This window comes from Betta splendens, chromosome 8 (assembly GCF_900634795.4).
Source record: "Betta splendens chromosome 8, fBetSpl5.4, whole genome shotgun sequence".
Classification (NCBI taxonomy): Eukaryota; Metazoa; Chordata; class Actinopteri; order Anabantiformes; family Osphronemidae; genus Betta; species Betta splendens.
In genome coordinates, this window is record NC_040888.2 from 14,097,445 (window position 1) to 14,121,744 (window position 24,300).

At 43.9% G+C, this 24,300-nt stretch overlaps 2 protein-coding genes across 8 annotated transcripts; one reads left to right on the top strand and one right to left on the bottom strand.

The window, feature by feature from the left end:
- The first annotated feature begins 33 nt into the window (after nt 1-33).
- LOC114860005 (neurabin-2-like) lies at nt 34-16,741 on the top strand. Of its 3 annotated transcripts, none has more exons than XM_055510723.1 (16): nt 48-180; nt 266-2,314; nt 3,415-3,819; nt 3,904-4,112; nt 4,195-4,584; nt 4,676-5,311; nt 8,518-8,650; nt 9,096-9,216; nt 9,995-10,099; nt 10,390-10,525; nt 10,924-11,067; nt 11,337-11,390; nt 11,584-11,715; nt 11,930-12,027; nt 12,105-12,201; nt 12,537-16,741. In XM_055510723.1, exons 3-16 carry the CDS (start codon nt 3,501-3,503, stop codon nt 12,588-12,590), a joined length of 2,628 nt encoding a protein of 875 aa, XP_055366698.1. In that variant the 5' UTR covers nt 48-180; nt 266-2,314; nt 3,415-3,500; the 3' UTR covers nt 12,591-16,741. The 3 variants fall into 3 exon arrangements, with proteins under 3 accessions (XP_029014030.1, XP_055366698.1, XP_055366699.1); XM_055510724.1 differs by having other exon boundaries at nt 74-180; nt 241-2,314; XM_029158197.2 differs by lacking the exon at nt 266-2,314 and having other exon boundaries at nt 34-180.
- A 411-nt stretch (nt 16,742-17,152) lies between these two features.
- On the bottom strand, nt 17,153-23,423 carry prpsap2 (phosphoribosyl pyrophosphate synthetase-associated protein 2). Of its 5 annotated transcripts, none has more exons than XM_029158204.1 (11): nt 23,157-23,423; nt 22,032-22,192; nt 21,158-21,210; nt 20,365-20,431; nt 19,985-20,157; nt 19,755-19,870; nt 19,378-19,433; nt 19,136-19,284; nt 18,869-18,939; nt 18,566-18,712; nt 17,153-18,484 (listed from the first exon to the last, which is right to left on the bottom strand). In XM_029158204.1, exons 1-11 carry the CDS (start codon nt 23,406-23,408, stop codon nt 18,326-18,328), a joined length of 1,404 nt encoding a protein of 467 aa, XP_029014037.1. In that variant the 5' UTR covers nt 23,409-23,423; the 3' UTR covers nt 17,153-18,325. The 5 variants fall into 5 exon arrangements, with proteins under 5 accessions (XP_029014037.1, XP_029014036.1, XP_029014034.1 ...); XM_029158203.3 differs by having other exon boundaries at nt 23,186-23,358; XM_029158201.3 differs by having other exon boundaries at nt 23,161-23,266.
- Between the last annotated feature and the right edge of the window lie 877 nt (nt 23,424-24,300).

Below are 24,300 nucleotides of genomic sequence, written 5' to 3' on the forward strand. Positions count from 1 at the left end.
GCGCAGGGTATTAGGGGTGAGGAGGAGAGAGGATGGAGGAAAAGAGACGAGGGGAGGGGGGAGGAGTAGGAGGCAGTCAGTCTGTTTCTCTCACTGGAGGAACCAGCAGCAGGACAATGGACTGCCTCCGTTACGGATTCTAACGGGCACCGGGCTCTTTGTGACAAGCTGGAACACAAGGTATGGCAGACGGAGCGAAAACGGCACAAGTATCGGTATTAAACGCTCTTAAACCCACAGTGAAACGCGTCGTTTGTCTGTGAAGAGAGGAGCGGCTGCAGGAAGGAAGGAAGCGACGCAACGCAGCGCGGCTCGGCTCGGCTCGGCGCAGCAGACGGACACCCAGCAGCGGGGCCTGCGCGGCGGCCGCCTCCGGGTCCTAAACCGGCCGGCGACGCGCTGCAAACGCGGACGCGGCTGGTCGTTAGTGTCGCTGTGGGCGCGATGAACCGCAGCGGGTGAAGTGAAGCGGAGCCCCCAAAACAAACAACGTCAACGCCGCTAAGAAAAAGAAACCCTTCCGATTTTAAAACCCCAGCTCACCTGCAAAAAAACACGCACATCATGCCGAGAAAAGAGCCTTTCTCAGATTCTTCGAAGTCTTTTCTCGAATTCGGCCTCTGTGTGTTTCACACAACCCCTTTGCAGTATGTTGTAAAGCCCCGCGTGAAAGTGCATCGTGCCGCTCGAGCGCATTGTGAACATCAGGGCGAACCACAAAATAACATTTGACCTTTTTGCTGTATTAAGCGTTGGTCTATGTGGACGTACGTGGCCGCCGATCGAACCAGTGGCTCGTATTGAGTCTCTGTAACTGTTACATTTTATTCCACCACGAACGTATTCTGGACAGACATTCTTCGTCACTTGAAGTGTCCTGTTTTCGGGAGGGAGTTCGTAGTGAGCAGCGTGTGTCCGGTTTGCCAACAAAGCCAGTTTCCAGCCAGCAGGAGCGCGCACTGATCGTGCGCTAGAATGGAGCGCTGCGCTTGGGCCAGGCCTGTCAGGCTCCGTTACAGATGCAGCGATTGTGATGTGAATAGATGGAGCCATTGTGGCTCCCATAATGTGCCTTCTGTTAAACACTGTGACGCACATACACACGCAGAGGCGCAAGTATGGAGGGCTTAAGGGCTTACTGCTCATGTCTGAACTGGCAGTGTGTCACTATGTCAGTGCAGAAGCATGTGCAGGCCACATCCACACACTAACATCATGCATATAACACTATGACGAGACCCTTAGCCAGGATACATCTCCACGAATCCTCCGGATCTCTGTGGACCTTCTGTCAATAGATTAAGGGTCAGTTTTCCTTTGCCTCCATGTGCTGAGGCTGAGTGGTGCAGAGATGCTGTTGTTTCACCTTGTTTTAACCTGACGGAGACGCCGTGTTGACAACAGTTGCAGGAGGAGGAAGCTGCAGCAGCAGCAAAAGCAGAGTGTGGTTCTCTAGTTACGGAATAAAAGCGTCTCTACAGACAGAAGTGCTTCTAGAGAAGTGCAGTGACAGCACGTAAGAGGAACAGAGGCAGACCAGTGGAGCGAAGCCTGTCACACCGCGCTGTTTCATGGCTGACTTTTATTTTGATAAACCATTATGCCGTCGGTCAAATAACAGTGTCAGGATCCGTGGAAATGGGATGAACAGAGCTTGTTGCCTAGACCCCCCAAACGGCAAAGGATCAGGGGTCGAAGGTGCCACGTGAAGTATGTGATGGAAGAATGCTTTGAATCTGGACGATGCCCTGAGCTGTGCTTCTTAACAGGAAGGACGCAGCAGACACTAAGATGTCGTGGAGGAGTCTGGAGTCACATTTGTTTACGTGTTGTGCATTTCAGGCTTGCGCTGTGACATGTTGTGTTTGTCACTTAGGCGCGGAGCCACCGGCAGGATCCTAAGAATAACAGGAAAAGACGCCAGGCGTTGTGTTGCGTTGTGTTGTGTTGTGACTGACTGTCTGGAGGCATGTGTGCTTTACATTAGAACTGCTCACATAGGTTCACATGATCAGTTTGTGAGAAGTCACTATTTGGCAAGGCAGCGTCACAAGACAACACACAGTGTTGCTGTGTGTGTGTGTGTGTGTGTGTGTGTGTGTGTGTGTGTGTGTGTGTGTGTGTGTGTGTGTGTGTGTGTGTGTGTGTGTGTGTCTTTCAGTTCCACCATACGCAGCAGAGCCATCTGGAGCGAGCATGAGTCCAGAACATTGGCTGCCTACATTCCCCATCATGCCCTGCAGCGGTTCCTATAGCAGTGTTTGGTTCCAGTAATTGAAATAACATTTTACCTCCTTGAAGAGAGTTTATTTGTGTAAGCATCAACATTCCATCATCACCCAGTTGGGTACTACTATACCACACCACGTTAAGTTATAAATGGTTTGTACCTGCACAAATATAAATATATATGAATATAAAGAACACTTCCTGGTTCCTCCAGGTCAGCTGTGCAGAGGAAACCTGATTGCTGCATCCAGTGGTTTAGGATAATTTTAAATAATTTTCTTATCTTTTTTTAATTATTATACTGAAGGAGGTGCTCATGCCAGTTTTAATTTTAGAAATCATGTTTCTGTTTAAAACAACAGGTGTCTGGGTCATTCAGGGAAGATTAATACCCGACCCATCGGTTGTTTGTCGCAGTCAAAAGTTAGAAAGCACTTGTCCAGACTGTGATTCCAGGCTGTACATTGACCTCTCACCACACAGTCGCTGCTTTGGGGGATGCTGAATCAGTAAATCAGTAAACATCATGTAAACAAAATCACAGCTTGAGTCTTCACACCTCAGCTGGGAATTTTCACATAACTCCCACAGTCTTTTGGAGAAACCAGACGCGTGTCTGGCTCTGTCCACGTTGGATTGAGTAACGGTCTGATTGACCTGGGACTTATCCGCGGTCCTGTGCGTCATTGGCTCTGTCCTGCTGCTTTCACTTACCTACATCGCACGTTGCCGTCGTCGGACGCAGGCCTGAACCCCGGGCCTGATTCAATCACGAGGTGTTGCTGTGGCACAGATCTGACAGCGGGAGCTGCAAATGCAATCAGTCAGTAAATTAGATTGTAATCATGAGAAAACAGCTTGATGTCTGGGGACCGCAGCGGCGTTGTGTGTCCGTACGCCGACTTCGTCATGAAGTGAGCCTGACATTCACTCCAGCAGCACTGAGACACAGATGACGTGAGGTCACGGTGCGTCATCATTAACAGGATTATTCTGACGGCTGCTCCACCGCTACATGGGCCGTATGAAGAAGCAGTTGGGCTGCTGGTTGATGCTCTTTTATTTCTTAATTGCTATTATTATTATTTTTCCACCAGAAGTTAAGTCTCCTTTGTGCCCTCGTGATTAGATGAGCTGTGATAAAACTTAGTCACTGATATGTGGTTTTCTCTCTGTTTGAATCAGGAAGTGAATGTCAAACAGCTCCAGGATGTTGCCGTCGTCCTCTCTGCCAACCTGCAGCTCACCAGGGGGTATCTGATCTACCAAACATGATGAAGACAGAGCCCCCGTCTGCCCCAGGGGGCAACGGGGCCCCGGACGGGAGCGGCACAGCCAGTGGAAGCTCAAGCCTGCGGAGCCCGTCCCCCCACCGCAATGCCTACGAGGCGGGGCTGGCGGCGCTGAAGAAGGCCACCGACCACCTCAACAACACCGCCCACGGTGCCCGCGAGCCTGCCTCCAAGCCCGCGCCGCTGCCCCGCCCCACCGGGAGGGGCCAGAAGTACGGCTCCAACGTCCACCGCATCAAGAACATGTTCATGCAGATGCAGTCGCCTGGTGATGAGGAGGACGGGGCCAAAATGATTGGTGGGTTTCATAACAAGCTGAATATTAGGATTACTACGCACATTTGTGGCTGAACTAACAAACCATCCAACTTGTTGTTGGCAGGTAAGGAGCAGGGAGTCAAACTGTCCCTGCCAAGGGCCTCCAGCCTCAATGAGAATGTGGACCACAGCGCTCTGCTGAAGCACGGGGCCATGGTGTCAGAGAGGGTGAACCGCTTCGACTCCAGGGCCGACGGGGAGGGCAGGGGCTCCTCCGCTGGCCTGTCCAAGCTGCAGGAGACCCGGAGGATCTTTGAGCAGCAGACTCTACAGGTCTAAAAGCCCTTTGATTACGTTCGTCTACTTTTGCTCACCTGAGATCAGTGTTGGACTGATGTGTGGTCTTCTTCTCCAGGAGAAGCAAGCGGCTACAAACCGCATCCTGCTGAAGAAGGAGCGGGCGTCAGGGTTCCAGGGCAGCCGTCTAGATGTGGTCGCTCGCTTTAACGGCTCCACCGAGGCTCTGGACCGACTGGATGAGCCCCCAGCCCCCGCCCCTGCCCCGGCCCCCGCCGTGGCTCCCGCCCCCACCCTGGCCCCCGCTCAGGTTCCTGCTGCGGTCCCTGCCGCCGCCACGCTAGTGTCAGGCCCCGCTGAGGCCGTAAGCCCCACCGTGCTCCAGCTCAGCGCTGCGTTCGAAAAGGGGGACCTGAGAAACAACCTCTACCTCCCACAACGCCGCTCAGCCCCGGCCCTTGCACCAAAGCCCAAGCCACCGCCCAGAGCGGAGGCAGCCGAGAGGAAGGTCAGAAGCTTTAGGCTTGGAAACCTCTGCGCACTGAAACCAAGAATGGAGGTTTAATCCAGTCTTCTTTTCTATCTGTCCCCTCTGTTAGGCCAAAGTGTCCCCCACTGGTAAGGAGGAGCACAAGGACGTCACGGCAGAAGATGCAGAGCCACCACAGGAGACTGATCCTTCACAAAGCAGCAGCGCTGGACAGTCAGACAAGCTCTCACACTCATCATCCTCAGTGGCCGTCACCGCCTCCCCCTCTGAGGAGGCCAAGGCCGATTCAGAAACCCCACCACCCACAACGGAAGCCAGGGGCTCGAGCACCGTGTCTGACCCTCAGCAGGAGCTGCTGGACGACGAGCAGGACGGGGCCAGGCTGGTGCAAGCCGAGGTTCACGCCGCCTTGGAAAACGGAGAAAAGGAGCCTCCGTCGTCCTCCCCCTCCACGGAGGAGAAGAGCGAGGACCAGAAGAGGAGGGACAGAGAGGAGGAGGAGGAGAACGACGAGGACGCCTCGAGGAAGGAGGATTACTCAGAGGGAGACGTGGTGGATATCAGCGCCTACAGCGGCGCCGGGGAGGACGACTCCGGAGGGAGCCAGCTGGACGACGAGGAGGAAGAGGAGGATGAGGAGGCGTATCAGCCCGAGACCAGTTGCTCGGAGATCACGGGCCTTCCTGAGGAAGACGAGCCCGCGCCGCCCAATAGGAAGATTCAGTTCAGCACGGATCCGATCAAGGTGAGTGAGCTCTTCCTTACTGTAAAAGGGCACGGAACCCGCAGGATTTTTCTTTTTGTGGATTTGAATCTGGTCCTCGCCTCCAGGCAGCTAGTGAGAAGTGAAAGTGATTCTACGTGTGGAGCAGACTAAATAACAATCATGTTCCTGGTGTGGACCTGAGTAAACAGTAGCACTGGCTGGTTTTAGTGGAAAGGTTCGGCCAGTTAGCTAATGACAAACTGAGAAACACCATGCCTGATGTTCAGCAGAGCTAAGGTGAAGGAACGAGGAGGGCATGGAAACGACTGACTTCCTCTTTCTCTAGCATCACTCGGGGATTTTGACTCTTTGATTTCACCACAGTGTTTCCTGCCGACGTCCGTGCGCATGTGCTCCAATGCAGCTCTTCTGCACTGGTTTCCTCCCACCACCTCCCCTCCCCACGGCCGCAGTCAGCTGGTGGAGGTCAGCGTGTTGTGAAACGCGGCCCGACGTTCTACGACAGAACCATCACATTAACAGCGCACTTCCTGAGTTAGGGAGACGTTGAGTAACAGGCTTTTATCGCGTGATGGCTAAAGAATATGAAACAGGACACGAAGCGGTAGCTTTGATGCTGTTAGACAAGGCGAGCACAGCGGTAACAGAATCTGATGGAGGATCTCTTGCTGTTCGGCCATGTTCACTTATGCAGGCGGGACGCTTGTTATCTCAGAGCAGGCGTCGGGTCAGAAAGGAATTCTTTTCATTTTCCTTCAAGCACTTTACCGCCAACCTCTTCAGCCACAGCGCAGCTAAAAGTACACTACAGCTGAATGCAGCTTGTTTACTGCTAAGGTGACTGAGACTGATGTCAATCATAAGTGCAGCTTTGTGACATATCAACACACACACACACACACACACACACACACACACACACACACACACACACACACACACACACACACACACACACACACACACACACACACACACACACAGAGGTCAGATGAGCTTTATTCTCTGTGGCTAAATTAATAAAACTGTAAAAGAGCATTTTATTTCTCTGCTTCTTTGCTGGCTGCTGTGGTGAAACCAGCTCTGCAGAGACACACTTCCTGTTGCTATACCCCCCCTTCCTCTGCTCACTCTCTCTCTGTGTTTATTAATGCAACAGGCAGTGGGAACTGTTTTTTAAGATTGCTAAGCAACTACAAATCACTACAGACACACAAATAACCACTGAAACAAAGATTAAAACGAAGAGTAGTGCAACAGACTTTGTCCCTATTGGTAGTAATCCTATGATCCTAGAGATCATTCAGCCTTTTATTTCATTCAAAAGAGCATTTGAGTCAAATATGGCACAGCACTTGGGTCTGTCTGCTTTCTGCACACACGCCATCACTCCACACATCACATCATTTAATAAGATAGCTGCTGCATCTGAGAGCGTCCATAAAGCAATCACTGGGAGTGTGTGGTGCACATGAAACCGCCAAGAGGAAGTGACAGGACCTTGTGCTAGTGAACTGGACCAGCATGTAGCTAAAGGAAACAGGATGGCATCCAGGTAGTCGCCTGACGTCTCGGTGTACTTCACCAAGCAGGGTGATAGTCCGATGTTCCTGGGTACTCAGCAAGCTTTCGACCTGCCTCCACATGCTGGAGGCAACAAGCTGGAACAAGCCAGGTGGGACTGCATCTCTCTTCAGGTCACATCCAGCCTGGGCTGGATAAAGCTACTTCTGTGAGCTCAGCAGTCGGAATGTGGCAGGGTGTGTTTGTTTTTCTTGAAAAGAAATGCATGTGCATGTAGCACACACGCACAGAAGCAGAGGAAGCCAGTTGATAAGGATTACAAAGTAGGCCTTTGTTTGGATTTAAAGCCACCTGCCGTGTTTATTTATGTCAGCTGAACCTAAAAGGTCAGTCAGAATTTGTGGATTCACCTGATTCTGATTGAAATGAATAAACTCTAGAGGATTTGTACTGCACCTCTTGATGTGTGTGTCGCTGACTGTCTCCCAGTTTTCGCTGAGCCTTAAGTTGAGCAACTGCGATGTTACCAACCTGTAACTGATGGTTGTCGTTGCCTCTACTTAACACATAATGTCTTATCGTGTATGGTCTGCCCCAAACGTGAGACAGACGAGGCTCCAGCAGCCTTGATCCACCTGCCACCTGCCTGACCTCCACCTGACCTCAGCGACTGGTCCAGCTAATTCACTCTTCGGCTTGCTTGGATTAGCCTTGCACTGGCACACTTCTGCTTCTACTTCAAGCTTCAGTGTATTGTACGTGTGGTTTGTATTGATTGGAGCAGGAGGGAAGGACAGCTACAAAATAAAATAATAATTGAGAGCAAGTGGCTGCTAGAAGAGCCTCACAAAGCAGCCTTACATTGAGATCCACACCAGCCAGATGCCTTTAAGTTCTGTCAGGATGTAGAGATCTGCCCTGTGTTCATGTACAGTGGAGCTGTGATGCTGTGTGTGTTGTTGTCTGTATTTCTGATTGCGTTTTCATGACGTCTGCAGCGGATGCTGTGAACTTTTATTCACTCTGCTTTAAAGTTACTTGACTGAAAGGAAACACGACAGTAGGAATCAGTTTAACAATCATGTCCTGCAGCCCTGTGTGTGTGTGTGTGTGTGTGTGTGTGTGTGTGTGTGTGTGTGTGTGTGTGTGTGTGTGTGTGTGTGTGTGTACCTGTCTTCTATTTTCATGGGAATTTAAATATTACTGTAACAACTACCTCCTCCAGATGAACCCTTTGGCCCTGTCTCTCTATATATGTGTCTCACACATGCACATTAGCATATCTAACAGACAAGGATGAGGAGAGACAGCGATTCACTGCCAGTTCCCACTCACGCTGGGCAAGCTTGTGGTTGCCATGGACACCAATCCGTGACACCAACGATGGTCATCAAGGAGACAGATGCTGCTGACCTTTAAGAGGGGGGAGGGGTATCATAGCAAGACATACAGAGAGAGTGTGATGGAAATGTGGAAACAGTGAATGCATTCATGCATCGTTTTGGGGTTTTTGTCCAGACAAAGAACAATAAGTGAGCGTTCATGCAAAAAGAAGCCGATGGAAGATTTGTAGCCTTGTTTTTTCCTGTCATAGTTTTGGGTTAGATGTCCTTGTGAGCATCGTGTCTGTTTGTGATTGGTCATTAACCGCATGAAACAGCCAGATATTGAAGCTGTCTGACCTTTGATCTCTTGTGTAGGTCTTTACCACCTACTCCAACGAAGACTACGATCGTCGCAATGATGATGTGGACCCCATGGCGGCCTCGGCGGAGTATGAGCTGGAGAAGAGAGTTGAGAAGCTGGACCTGTTTCCTGTTGAGCTGGAGAAAGGTGTCGACACGCAAATACACAAACATGTCTTTACCATCACAGAGTCAGAGTCAAGCTTCTTATATAACCACACACACACATACGAGCTCAGAATAACTAACAGTATCCTGCTAGTAGACATCCACTGTCTGTCTGCTAACACGCCCATTATCCCGTTATGGGATTAAACTTAGTGTGGATTAGCCTACTTAGCAGCTAGTAATTCTGGACGTGAAGATTTGAACCAGCAGCCATTCGTGACCGATGCTCCCAGCGCAGCACTAGCTACACTGTTGAGTGACTAAGTTTAATAGCATTATATATGAGCTAGTTTATGGTTGATCCGTTAAAGCTCAGTATTAGTCCTGTTATAATAATTCAAAACATATGCATGAATGTATGTATAGTCATACTTGTAAAAGACACTAGTGAGGTACCCATCAGTGTTTTTGTGTGTGTCTCTCAGACAGTGATGGTCTGGGCATCAGCATCATTGGGATGGGTGCAGGAGCCGATATGGGTTTGGAGAAGCTGGGAATCTTCGTAAAGACAGTCACTGAGGGTGGAGCTGCCCAGAGAGATGGCAGGTACTCGTATGCGTAGCTCAGCGTTTTGCTTTTAATGCGCAGGAAAAGACTCAAATCAATTGTCTCTCAGTTACAGTGAGTTGGGTCTTTGCTGTGTGTAAGTCATCTAACTTTTGTCAGATTTCTCAGATATTCTCAGAAACTGTTTTGATTACTGTCTGTTCTTCAGTTAACTTCCTTTTGTTTACATGCTTAAATTGTTTTAGCTGCCATATGCTCCTCTGTGAGTCACTGGGTTGCAGGGAGTGAAACTGAGTCATGTGATATGACTTGGTGGGCTGTCAATAAGAGCAAAATATTTTTAGTTTTATTCATTTGACTAATATGAGTATCATGTTAGCAGGTTACTGTACCACAGTAACTTAAATGCTCTGTCTGGCTGCCACATTCAACCGGTCATTGAAAGCCTCTACAGAACCTGCTTACATAACCTCTGCTCAAGACTCTTCTACCTTAAGTCTTGATGGACAGTGGGCGACCACACAATCACAGCTCTGTTGCTTATCTTGTATATTGTTATTAGTACATTATTTTAATAATAACTTATTAATACTTTATTGATCCCACATTGGGAAAATATTCTCTGCATTTTACACATAAACACGTTGTGTTTTACTTAAGGACACACTTTGTGCTCGGGTGGGATTTGAACCTGCGACCTTCCACTCCCCAAACCTACCAAATAAGCCGCCAAGTATATAGTATATAGTTAGTGGTATATGTTCTATTCTCTTGTATTTGATCTATACATCTGTTTTCTCTGTCTCTGTGTGTGAAGGATCCAGGTGAATGATCTAATAGTGGAGGTTGATGGGACCAGTCTGGTCGGTGTCACTCAAAGCTTTGCTGCCTCTGTCCTCCGCAACACCACTGGCACCGTCAGGTCTGTCCTGCATATTTTTGCTTCAGTAAACGTTTGTGTAGAGTTGTGATCTAAATTGCTTATTTTTTCAGGTTTTTAGTTGGTATGTGCTGAAATTACGAGGTTTGTAATGGATCCATTTTGTGTTATCAGGTTTGCAGTGTGTGGCGTGAAACATTTTGTTGGTCTGTGCCTTTGAACAATTGTTGGGATCGCAGTTGCTGTGTGGTTTGGATTTTTATGGGCTGATTGACTGTGCTTCCAGTCATCTTAAGCTGTGTTGGTTAGATGAAATTGAAAATGTTTTTCAGGTTTGTGATTGGCCGGGAGAAACCGGGGGAGCAGAGTGAGGTGGCTCAGCTGATCCAGCAAACTCTGGAGCAGGAAAGATGGCAGCGAGAGATGATGGAGCAGAGATACAAACAGTACATGGATGATGATGAAGAGGTAAATACAAACATAGGAAGAGGAAGGTGTGTGTGTGTGTGTGTGTGTGTGTGTGTGTGTGTGTGTGTGTGTGTGTGTGTGTGTGTGTGTGTGTGTGTGTGTGTGTGTGTGTGTGTGTGTGGCTTGTAATCACAACACTGTCTAAGTTCTCCCTCTTGTGGTCAGAGAGGGTAACATGCAGGTCAAGCTACATGTTTGTCCAAGGTCTCATTGCTCTTCACCAATCACTAGACTAGACTAGTTTTAGGCTTGAATCCATAAGTTGGGTACATTTATTTAAAACAATGTAATATAGAGAGTTTATAAATTCAAAGAGCTAGGTTAATGTGAAAGAAATTCATCATATAGCAAATTATAAATACAGAACAGGGACTCATTCTGTCTCTTTTTATCTTCAGACTGGTGAATATGCAACAGATGAGGAGGAGGAGATGAGTCCAGTGTTTCCGAACTCTATCGAGGTTTTTGACCTGGCAGAGAACCAGGACATGTTGTCTCCTGTGGAGCTGGACCCAGAGAAGCTGGCCCACAAATTCAAGGAGGTAACAAAAGACACTTTCATGGTGTACATTCAATAAAATATGAGTGAAAGTGAGAACATTATTTAATGTGCAAATGTATAATAGTTTACTATCTTAATATATATTAATACGGGAAATAGACAATTTCTTAAGCATTTAGACTTTAGAGGAGTTACTGTGTTTTCATATTGCTGAGGTGCGACTTGTTCCAGCAGCGGCTTATTTTGTCAGGATTTTTAGATCCACATGTCTAAATCTGTCTTTACTGTCTCCATTCATCTTAACAATAGCTCCAGATTAAACATGCGGTAACCCAGGCAGAGATCCAGCTGCTAAAGAGAAAGGTGAGTCGGCCGAACAGTCAATCTCATCTCCACATGCACAACTGAAATGCACTGAAATGTTGAGGTTCTACTGTGGCAAAGAATGTGTACTAGCATAACATCAGTGCTTGTGTTGGTTGAACGATGACTTAATGCTGCCTCTACCTCCCACATGCCACCTCCAACCTCCCACGCTGACCCCCTTTACCTCCAGCTGGCTCATGCTGAGCAGGACAAGTTGCGTTGGCGGATGGAACGCTCTCAGTTAGAGCAAAACATCCGGGACAGTAAAGAGAGGATGGAGAAACTGGAGGGCTACTGGATGGAGGCACAGTCCTTGTGTAAGGTAATTTGTTAGCCAATGTAAAAACCAAGAGGCGACTCACAAGTGGAACTGAGTATTGGATCTTTCAGTATTTACAATCTAGCTTGCATTTTAAGGCTCATTATTGGTGTGTGTGTGTGTGTGTGTGTGTGTGTGTGTGTGTGTGTGTGTGTGTGTGTGTGTGTGTGTGTGTGTGTGTGTGTGTGTGTGTGTGTGCTGGCTGGTTTCTTTTCAGGCGGTGGATGAACACCTCAAGGAAACCCAGGCTCAGTATCAAACTCTAGAGAGGAAATACAGCAAAGCCAAGAGACTGATTAAAGAGTACCAGCAGAAGTAAGGAAGGAAGCAAAGCTACATGTAGATGGGAGGGTGTAAAAAGGATCAAAATTTACTTGCGTGCGTGTGTGTAGGGAAATCGAGTACCTGAAGAAGGAGACAGCTCAGCGTCGAGTACAAGAAGAAACCGAGGCGACGCATAAAGAGGAAACGGACAACCTCCAGGACAAAGTAAAAGAAAACAAATAAACGATCAATTTCTATCTTAGTCAAGCTTAATATTTCATACTTCTGAGGTTGTACTTGATTTAAAGTATTACCTTCGATAACTGGCATTAGACATACTGAATCACATTTGCTCTGAAGTGGTGGTCCCCAAGGCTCCATCTTAGGTTCCAATACTTTGATACAAATATTTGTACATACACTAAGTCCAGGGCAAAGCTGACCATTAAAATGAACCTGGTAAATGTAACCATGATTGTCACAGCCTCTTGCAGCAGTTACTTTACCTTCCTCCTATATGTACAGTATAGTGAAACATAACCTTGTTGTCCTTTCTGCAGATTACAGACTTGGAGACCAAAGTGGACGCTCTTAAAGCCGCTAACCCCTCCTAGACTGCTGCTACTACCTACCTCCTGTCTGTGACTGGAAGAGGAGGAGCTCTGCCTTCATTTTGGTCAGGCTGTATTTTATTTCAATCAACCACTGACTGCACAGACAGGTAGCTGGAACATTGTAAAGGAGAGGAAGAGGAGCGCAATGTAGAAAGAGGAAAGAAGCAATCCCTCACCTGACATCTTCCAGCAGCTCAGAGCTTCATCAGTCAGTAACTGTTCCCAGAATGCACCTCTTATGAAACCCAAAATCCTTGTGTGTCTTCCTGGCAAACAGCTTGACATTTAACTTGGAAACCACATACAACAACATGTACTTTATGAATGGATGGTCTGTTTTGGTTTACCCTCCTTTACAGTATCTTATCGAGATTTCTTTTAAAAAGGCGCTTTTAATAAACAGGCTCGCCACAAAGTGCTTTATTAGAGTGACAGAGGGCGAAAATGCTTAAGAAACTAGAATTAAACCAGACAGAACACCTGTCATATGATTGTTGCTGTACTGCCTTTGCTAATCCATCACTTTGGATTCTTTGGGACTGAGCTGGATTCTTTTGAAGAGGACAGTGTGTTTTTTTGAGCATTTGAATCAAAACATTTCAAGTAGAAGTCAACTCATTTTAAGATTCATCACAATTTTGCGCCATAGTGACAAAAGCCAATTTTGAAAAAGGAAATAGCCACCAAAGGAAAAAAAGAATGAAAGAAGACGAGTGACCGATGTGACTGATGATTATAAGAGTGCTTCTGCCCCTGCCTTTGGTTTCTTTTCTCAGACTAGCTCTCTGCAAGTGGTAGAAGAAATCAGGCAGAAGTGTGCATTTCAGGTCAGAACCATGGTGGCATACTGTTTGTATATATTCTATACATGTATTTAAATGTTTAAATGGCTTAAGCAATTTAATGGGTCTGCTGGCCGAGTGTGAGGCTGTGCAGCCAGTGAAAGACAATGTGTTGCTGTGGAAGGTGGAGTGGTTCAGTGTCCAGATTCCGATGAAATCTTTTTCTTTTCGTATGATCAATGGCAAACAGGGTGTGAAAAAGTTTAAAATTTGTTTAAATAGCTTCTAATGGTTTATATTTGTGGGTGTTTACTGCAGTATGTGTGGGTTTACATGTACACAAGCATGATCAGCTTCATTAGGGGAAACATTTTTAGAAGCAGAGCTGCTCTAGAAAGAAAAATTGGATTTATTGAATTAAACATACACTTAACAGAAACTCTCAGCTAATGATCTCAGATCTTTTTTTGCCACACACTTTTGTGTTCTTTATAAGCTAAAATTAATAGGTAACATTGTCCTGCAGAAACAAAGAGCAGCCAGAATATTTAAATTTGTATAAGTCAGAATACATATTTTGTGCAATTTTTCCCCAACTCAGTATTTACTATACAGTATCTATTAATTCTTTCTTTCAGCCTCAGCTGACAATTCATGGTGGTTTCTGTCCTTTTTGTCAGGACATAAATGATTTACACTGTATTTATATTTTGAAACCTCAAATTATATATTTAAATTGACAAAAGGCTGAGTAACAGGATCGTGCTTCTGACAAATGTTTTTCTAACTTAAGCTGAACTAGCAGCAGTGTTATTAAGTGTGCATGTAAACACATATTAGTTTAGTAGGTTAGGTTAGGGTGGTTGCAGTGCCAGTGTTAGGACTGAAGTCATTGTAGTCGACGTTATGCTTGAAACGAAATAGGTTATGTAAAAAATGCTTTGGTCTGTAAGGATCATTTTCAGGAACCCATGAACCAACGTGTCCAGACGGTTTATCCACATTCTTTTCTAAAACAATTAAAATTTTTTATTATTAGATCATTTCCAAACGCTCAGCAGAAAGACATTCGCCGGTGCGTCTAGCCTGTGTAGTCACTTAACATATTCCCCAGTTGGCTCAATAAGAGGTGTCTCAGTGTGACAGCGGACATGTTGATGGAGCCTCATTGATTCCCTGCATGTTTCCTGAATCACTTCCACCTGATTTCAGTCTGTGCATTTATATAGCTACATATTATTATTCTGCTATCAATAATAGTTTAGTCAGTGAGTGACAATGGCTGTGTTTCTGACGTTCCAAATACAAGGTTCATATATATATATTTTTTTTTAAAGAAAATGGTGCTCGACTTGACAATTTTTTAATATGGCCAATGTATTTTGCTGCTCTAGCGCTGTTATTCACTATGAGGTCATACTTGTTAATCAAAACAGCACAGCTTGCTGGCGAGCTCTAATTAGTTCGAACATACTGAATTAACATAAACATTTGACTAATTAAATTCTAATCAACTGCAGATGTCCACTATCGTATAGAAGCTAAAAACAGTAAAAAGGATCAGTTTATCTCATTTGTCTTTAGGCGTCAGGAATAGATCGCAGACTGTTACAGAAAACCCAGCTGTGTTATGTGTGTTGTGTTTATAAACTATGAGCTCGGAAATGTTGTCATGGTCCTGAAAATGTGGGATCTGCGTGCATTTTATTTAGTGTTACCACTGGCGGGTAAAATGTTGATTCTCCTGGTTTGATGATGTCAGCATGACACGACAACCATTAGCACGTTGAGCATAATTGCATGCTAAAGCTCTGCTGTGCTTTGCTTCATTCCAGAGGCGCGTGCATGGCTGTAGACTTTAGACTTTATTTTGTAAAAGCTGAAGTACTTAGACTGCAAGCGTTGTGATCGGACACCTGCTGCAGCGGTTGAAGCTGGAGAATCTAACTCTGTGAACGACGACACATTGGTTTGTTTGTTGCTCCAATTAAAAACTAACTAACTTAAAACGGATTTTAACCAGATCTTATGTTTTTTGTTCAGCATCTCTGTTCTTGTGTTTGAACTGGAAGGGGATGATTTAAGGTCAGTGGAAGGTTAAATCAGAGCAGTATTGACAGGGGATGGTTGTTTACATTACCTGTGGTGTTGGGATCACGAAAAGAATGCAAATCAGCCATAGGCTTGAGTATTTTCTTTTTCTATTAATATTTTGTATTTCAGTTTCATCTCTATGTCATATCAATACAAGCTGTACAACTGCTATGTTTTCACCAAATGGAGCCCTGGTCACTTTGGGTTTAAAATCCAAACAAGTGATCACTTTGCCTTGTTATGACTTTTTCTTGGTTGACATGCTGCTTTTGCCTTTACAAAGCCTAGATGTGTGCTAGCTGTAGCTAAGTGTCTGCCCATCGCTTATTAGGGTTAGCTGCGTTTAAAGAGTGCTTACCACTTATTACAGACTGACAGATCAGAGCTGTCACACATTTACCTGTTGCTACAGATTGTAGACGGACTGATGCCTTGACCCATGTTTTGTCATTAATTGTCATAGTTCTGTTCAGCTCCTCGCTATGCTTTGCATTCTGGGAGCTGTCCCCCACAACCATCATCCTACTGGTGACCTGTCAGCAGCTCAGCTGCAGCAGGTGATAGGGTTTAGTGCCTACTTTACATTGATGATCCCCTTTGGCCATCATCTGGTTCTTCTTGCTTACGAGTCTAGTGTCCTTTGACCCTGTTTATGTGATTGCCATTCGTGATGCTCAGGGTGGAAAACTAATTGGACAACTGGCATATTCTGTCCTGTAACTATTGGTTACCAGTTTAAATACATGAATATTTAAGTATGTGCAAAATACCCAGACGGAGCCAGTAGAGTTATTGTCCCTACTGCTGTAGAGATGGATCCCTGTTTCATATTGTAGATGGACTATTGTTTTGTGCTCACAATGTGTTACAATCAAGGATCTGGAAAGTCTGGGAGGAAAAAATAAAACAAATCACACCAGGAAAATGTTGGTTTTCATTTTGCATTGTTAATACATTGTTAAGTCACAATTGCTTTTCATGACATTTGAGAGCAGCTTCAATTGTTTTTTTTTTATGAACCCTTGGTCTTACTTCTTCAAACACACTGATCAATTAGAATCAGGTGTGGTGTGAAGAATAACCAAGGATGGAGCGGTACCAAATAGTGGGAGCAGGACAGTCTGAGGTGGAAGAACTGACCTGTGAGTGTGTCTCAGGTCTTTAACAGACTTTCCTTCTCTGCCTGCTTCTGTTCTTGAGTTGACCTCATCATGTTTGTTTGAACCAGCACCTGTCTGTCAGCATTAAACAATAAACAAAACACAATGAACGACATTGAGAATTAATGTTTCCTACTTTATTCCAGCTGTTGCCTGGGGGAGGAGGAGGATGGGGAAGTTGCCTATATCTCGGATCTGCTCATTACACTACATCAATGTATTCAAATTGACAGTAGTATATTAATAATATACCAGTACTTTGATACGTACATGTCCATGTTGGTAATACTGATCCATCAGCATGAGAATAGTAGTTTTCATTTAGTTCAGCACAGGATACTTTAATACAGTGGCCTCTGGCTTCCTCTAGTGGTAAACTCAGATATAGCTACGATATGAAACGTGAACTAGGACCATGGGCTCAAAGCCAGATGGGGAGAATCTTAATAATTCTTTAAAAAAGTATTTCTGTAAGGAATTTTTAATATAAAAATCTTAACCAAATATAAAGCTATAAAACAACATATACTTTTTCTTAGGTGATCTTTATTCTTATTTCTTGCTGAAAATAAATACAAAACAGTCTTGGAACATGTCTGGTAAAGTGACAAAGACCCGCTTCAGTCAAGTTTTACTTAATACATTTCAGATTACACTTCTAACAGCCTTAGTTGGAGTTTGTTTCTGATATAGGTTTCCAAATTATGTAATGAGATTAAATTACATATTTCTAAATTATTATGACTGTCTACTTTTGACCAGACAGTAAAACCGGTGACTTGTTTTTGGACAGATCTGCATGGTACCTCACACACACCTCTCCAGCTGTAAGGAAGCTGCTCATATGTGGCAAGAACAAACATCAAATCCGATGAGGAAAAAAATGGCACACAGCATTATATGGATGACTTATGAATACATATTACACAGATGTAATTCCATAAAGGATTGGTAGCAGACCATTAAGTTGACTGAGAGAGGATTTCCTGTATTACTTCCACTTCAGCTTTAGCAATTAGTAGATATGACACCAGATTAGCATCAGTGTGCTATGGCAACCACAGACATGTGGCTAATTGGTAGGAGTCTAAATCAATTGTTTTCACACAACATAAAAAATGACATGAACTCTGAGATGCTACACAAGCTAACAAAATGGAAACCTGCATATTCCTGGATTAATTGTAATAGCCATTATGAGTTAGTAACATGAGCTGAGACACAGTTGTGTAGCAGAGTAATGAAGGCCTGTGTGTTGAGTTTGTCCTGTAGAAGGCACTGGCACTCTAGCAGTACAATCTCTTTTACTAATATCAGAAACCAGCATTCAGTGCTAACAAGTATGTTCAAACACATTTAAATTGAAGATTAACATTCATTTTCACAAAAACACAGAAAAATGTAGAGGAGATGAAAATCGAACTACAGGTACAGAAATGGAGGAAAAAAAGGTAGGTGTTTCCTGAGTGACAAGGGTCACTGGAGACAGTCAGTCGTCCGTTAAGGACAAAAAGTCAGTGTGTTCAACCAACATGTGTGTTTGTTTTCAGTCACCTTCTATGTTAAGCTGCACTCAGAGGAAAGGCTTAGTCTTTACAATTGTGTTACACAGGTGAAACAGAATCTTGTGTATATGTTTTTCATTCATGTCTCCGGAGATTTCTAACAAGGCAAGTGGTACACGTGTGTGTCAGGCTATTCAATCATCCACGCCTATATTGCGAAACAGGTACGACATGGACTCCCCGTTATGAATGCGGCGAATGGCCTCTGACAGGATCATGCTGATGTCTACTGTCTTGATCTTTGGACACTGGAGCTTTTGCAGCTCGTGGGGAATTGTGTTGGTCACCACCACCTGGAGAAAAGAGGATAAATATCAAGAGTGGGTGAAAAGGTATGAACATGACACTAGAGAGCTGCTGCCACTGACATTCACCTCATCAATAGCAGACTCTTCTATGAACCTGGGGGCGTCAGAAGAGAGGATACCGTGTGTTGCCATGACAAAAATCTTGTAGGCCCCCCTTTCTTTTAGCGTCTCTGCCGCCGCCACAAAACTGTCAACATCGTCGATGATATCATCCTATGGCACAAACACATTTGTTTCAAACTCTAACCTTGGCATGGCGGCCTCTACAGGGCAAAAATCACAAGATAATTGGCTTGTGTATTTTGTGTTGTGTCCTGAATGATTTCAAAACAAACATTAGAGCTTACAGACAAGCAGTTTAGCTCTCACCACTATGATGGCGATGCGCCCTCCTACATCTCCTACCACAGTGATTGGAGGCTTCTCTTTTGGGATCAACACTAGAGACAAAGAGGAAGGCAGTAGTACTTGCTGTGTTTACACTAATTAAAAACGCTAATATGTATTATTTCCAACAATGAAGGAACAAATACCAGTGCACAAGCTTTTGTAAACAACCTGTACGCAGAATATTCTGTTATACAACATAGTTCTCACAGGGCTCCTTTTCTTTTAGTGAGTGAGTGTGTATATTACATGGTATCTCCATGCTGGGGTGAATGGCTCCAGTGGTCTTGACAGTAGGCGGGGAATGTCGTCCATCTACCTGGTCAGACTCTGCGTCCTGAGCTTCTCCGTGGATCACTGCTATACCCAGACGCAACCGTTCAGCAAATGACTGTGCCCTGTGCACATGGGAAAAAAACAGAGACCAGATAACAAAGATTTATAATTAACATTCTGGTTAAAATATATATTGAGTAACAGATCCTACGTACCTTTTAGCTGAAGATGGGGATTTGGCTACAATCACAGCATTTCTATAGTCAGGGATCTGGAGATGTGTGGAAATGAAATACACAGATTAGAAACATTAACTATACTATCTATAATATCTAATCACACTTTAGCAAACAAAAGCTGAAGATCTGTACAGCTTTAGCTTTTAAAAAAGTATAGTAAAGTAAAGTAAGTAAATATATAACTACTGAGTGTGCAGAAACAAAGAGCAGATCCAGCAACAGTATCCAAAGTTGTTTAACTTTATACACACCACAAAACACACCACAAATACACACCAGTGACAACAGCTTTGAGCTCATCTCAAAGTTGCTATAGGACAAACGTTAGAAAGCTGTATTGTGTAAGTGGTTACCTCCTCCTGTATGTACTGCAGCAGGAAAGGTGAGGCTCTCAGATTGTCCACTGGGATGTTGAAAAAGCCTTGAATCTCTTTCTGATGGAGGTCCATGGTGATCAGGTGCGTGAGACCTATAGTAAACCATGATCAGTGTTTTAAAGATTTTACAGAATTTATTCAACAGCAGCAAACACAGCACATGCAAACTTCATGACTAGTTTATAACACATTCCTCTCCAACTTACCAGCTTTACACATCATCGAGGCAATGAGTTTAGAGACAATGGAGCCTCTCTTTCTCATCTTACACTGCTTGCTGTAGGGGAAGTAAGGGAGGACGCCTGTGATGCTTCTAGCACATGATGTCCTACATGCGTACACCATGATCAGCATCTCCATTATAGTGGTGTTCACATCCCTGTTACAGGAGAAAAATAGAGAGGATATATGTTGGAAAACATGTTATAAATAAAAACATGTTATAATAATAATAATAATAATAATAATAATAATAATAATAATAATAATAATAATAATAATAATAATAATAATAATAATAATAATTATTATTATTATTATTATTATTATTATTATTATTATTATTATTATTATTATTATTCCTTACTTGGACACCGTCTGGATCACAAAAACATCTTTGCCTCGTACCGACTCCTGGATTTGTACCCGTGTTTCTGTGGAAACAAATATAGCGTGAGAGGGAAAGAGAGCAAAAGGAAAACTTGCAGACACATTCATTTGCACACACCCTCCAATTTTATAAAGCCTGTCAGTTGAGTCCTTTGTGTGAATCCCCCTCCAGTGTGAAGTTGTAGATGTTGGCATTCCAAAAATGTCAGTCAGAACCAAATGTTCACTAGAGACACGGTTCAAATGTTTTGGGAAAGTTGGACAGTTAATGCCATTTGAAGCTGGTCACTGATCAACTTTGATTATGCACTTCAGTATAACACAGGTTTACATGGCTGCACATTTAGTATATTTATCCCTCTGAATACTTGTGCTTTGTTTTGTCTATTTCGCATTAATACTCTGTGATAAGATGTTCCAAACACAGACACTCTGAAAAGCATTCCTGAAACAGCAGTCTGTCAGCACATGGCCTGCACTGTCCCCCTCTTCTGTAACACAAATAGTCAACCACAACCTGGGGCTAGTGTTAATGTTGCAGTTAATCAATGTTGACTGAACTACAAACAAATAGCCAGAACACCTGATCAATGATTTGATGTGACTACTACAAATTCACAAATTCCTGTATCTAGAGACTGAAGAAAGAGGATTTAACAAACATTACAATTTCCGACTTAATTCTAATAACATTGTGATCATATATACATTACAATATAGTATATATTATCTACCCATGAACAAGGAGTTTTTACATCAGATAATCTTACCTCTATTAGCTTCTTGGTATACCTGCACCTTGCCAAGCTCCACCCCTAACCTCCTGAGAGAGAGGGGCAAGGAGAGAGTGATGGTCTTTAAGTTTCACAACTAGAAATTAACTATTGTTGAGGCCTGTTAACATTCATATCAGAAGCAAGCAATGTGTATTAATTTCTAAAGAACAGAACATAAGAACATACACCTTTAAAAAAGAAAGTGTGGTGTCATTTATATACACATTATACATATAGATAATAATGTTAAAGGTTCTCCTGTCGTTCGCTATCCTAAAAAAATTTATTAAATGTTCTGTCTTGATAAAAACACAATACTTACTTTTTGACACCAATCAGAGTTTCAACTTTAACAAGATCCTTATTAAAAGTCACAGTTTTCATAAAAACAAGTGTAACATAAGTTGTATACTCAGTAACCTGAGTATAAGCAAATAAGAACTAACCACCTGCTTTATAGCTTGTTTACTTCAGTGTGTTTTACTACAGTAGGACAAACCAGCATTAGCTAGTAACTCAGAAGAAGTCAGATAATGTTACTAAGTTACAGGAAATCCTTTATGTAGTGGTTTTATGTTGCTGTGCCATTATCTAGTGTACAGCTCCAGCATGCATGTATACGCGATACACGTGTCAGCACATCTATATACAGCAATTTGGATGAAACGCCATGTACAAGCTAGGAAGTAGAAGTAAATACCACACTTCTGGTTTCTCATATGAATGCCGCTACTTGTTTTTACGCAACACAACAAACCTTTTCCTGCAGAACTAATAAGGTATTTTTTCTAAATCAGCAAGTTTTGTCTTCTTTACTGCTTTCAATGCAGTGTGCGGGAGATGTGCCACCAGCAAGTTGTGCACTTACTCTGAGATCCTTTTTCCCAGCTCGCGGCTAGAGGGGTGCGAGTTAGCGGTGAAAATGACCAGGCCACCCTTGGTGTAGTTCATGTCTCTGGGGTCTTGGCCGCTGCTCTCGCCACACTCAGGCAGTGGATCCCTGGGCACCCACGCTGCGCTGAGACCTTCCTGCAGTGAACGAGAAGCGTTTACTTTCTTTTAGAAATTAGTCAATTCTTACAACTGTAGAACATGTACGATTTGCAGACAAAATAATTATTAACAGTCATATTAAAATGTTTACAGTTATTGTAATCAGAACTTACACATAGCCTGACAGCATAACAACAATTACATATAACAATGTAATATTTACTAATAACAATAAATATATTTAATTATCTGATAGTCCACAATGCAAAGATGGCAACAACTGCTGAAAGCCGCCTGACCAGGCCAATCAATGATCCTTTACTATGTATGGCCACCAGCATTATTCGATTAATACACACAGTACTACTCAAGCTACTTATTTAAATTAATATTTGGAACCATATCCAAAATGCTGTTTACGGCAGGAGTTTAGCAGTTGCACAAACATGTAGGGTAGTTCATACAAAAATAACAAAGAACAAGCACAAGGGTGAGCTACAATCAGACATTTGCAACCATACAAGCTCATAAAAGGATATAAAAACGTAAATACAGCATCTCACCTCTGCTAGTTTCTATTTATAGGGACCGTTGCGTTAAATCAGCCAACGTGTGCATACAACTAAGAGGAACTGGAAATGCTAACTATTAACACTAACGACATTGGTTAGCTTCGAAAAGCTAAGCTAACAGAGAGTTTGGCCATACCAAGTGCTGTATATTATACGAACATGAGTTTCAGGAAACCACAGTCTAGAATTGTGGATGTCAAATATATAATTCAAAAACAGACATTATCAATTTTAATATACACTACAGTTACTGGTAAATTTTTCACGTTCTGAGACGTTAGCTAACGTTTTCGGAGAAAAACTAACGCGATAGCTCGCACAACACAGTCTTGCCGTAGCAAAGCTATTGAATGCGCAGATTGATTCTTCACCTAACAAAAAGCAAGTCTGTCTACGTAGCGAGTAATAAATACATAAAGGACTGTTACATACAAACACAGCTTGATAAAATTCTCACCAGCTTGTGTCTTAGGTCCGCTGACAACCTGGATCCAGTATATGATTCTACAAACCTCCTGCTCTTTCCAACCTGTTCCCTGACGCCGCTGTTGTGTGGGAGGTTCCGAGTTGATGGGCGAACAGCTCGACCAATCAAAAGCCACAAAATCCGGACAAGGGCTTTGCCTAGATGCGTTCAAGTTGTCTTTACAACCTCGGGCAGAAGCATAGCCGTTGAGCATCAATGTTGTTAATGCCAATATATATATATTTAGAATTTCAAATTGTTCACTAAATACGATATCAATTTGCAATACATCTGTATTATGTATAATAAATAAATTAAAAAAAAAATGGGAATAATAAGGTGGCCAAAGGAAGAGATATAGACCACAGATGTTAAGACACGAAAGCTCCTCACCATGCATGGAGGGTTTCACCCCAAATCCAGCACCCTGAGACTGTACGCTAGCCGCAAGGAAGGAGGCCGAGGACTAGTGAGCGTGAGAGCCACTATCCAGGATGAAACATCCAAGATCCATAAGTACATCAAGGATAAGGCCCCGACAGATGACGTGCTGAGTGAATGCCTCAGGCAGTGGAGAACAGAGGATGAGATGCTGGAAGAGGGACCATCATGGGAGGACAAGCCCTTACACGGGGTGTACCACCGGAACATAACTGAAGTGGCTGATCTCAACAAATCCTACCAATGGCTTGAAAGGGCTGGACTGAAGGACAGCACAGAGGCACTCATCCTGGCTGCACAGGAGCAGGCCCTGAGCACCAGAGCAATAGAGGCCCAGATCTACCACACCAGACAAGACCCAAGGTGTAGACTGTGCAGTATGGACTGGAAACCCCAAGGTCAAAGTGGGAAACACCTCCCAAGGTGGTAGAGAACGAGCAAGCCAAGATCCTGTGGGACTTCCAGATCCAGACTGACAGAATGGTAATGGCGAACCAACCAGATATGTGGTGGTGGATAAAGAGCAGAGGACAGCCGTAGTGGTAGATGTAGCAATACCAAGCGATGGCAACATCAGGAAAAAGGAACATGAGAAACTAGAGAAATACCAAGGGCTCAGAGAAGAACTGGAGAAGGCTTGGAAGGTGAAGGCCACAGTGGTGCCT

What these genes read in the sequence shown, in the direction of transcription:
- prpsap2 (XM_029158204.1), bottom strand. Translation starts at nt 23,408, where the DNA reads ATGCTCAACGGCTATGCTTCTGCCCGAGGTTGTAAAGACAACTTGAAC. An exon ending in TGCAGTACATACAGGAGGAG is followed by an intron (nt 19,434 to 19,754) that starts GTAACCACTTAC and finishes ACACATCTCCAG; the next exon opens with ATCCCTGACTATAGAAATGC. An exon ending in TCCCCATCTTCAGCTAAAAG is followed by an intron (nt 19,285 to 19,377) that starts GTACGTAGGATC and finishes CCATGTGCACAG; the next exon opens with GGCACAGTCATTTGCTGAAC.
- LOC114860005 (XM_029158197.2), top strand. Translation starts at nt 3,501, where the DNA reads ATGATGAAGACAGAGCCCCCGTCTGCCCCAGGGGGCAACGGGGCCCCG. An exon ending in TTGAGCAGCAGACTCTACAG is followed by an intron (nt 4,113 to 4,194) that starts GTCTAAAAGCCC and finishes CTTCTTCTCCAG; the next exon opens with GAGAAGCAAGCGGCTACAAA. An exon ending in AACACCACTGGCACCGTCAG is followed by an intron (nt 10,100 to 10,389) that starts GTCTGTCCTGCA and finishes AATGTTTTTCAG; the next exon opens with GTTTGTGATTGGCCGGGAGA.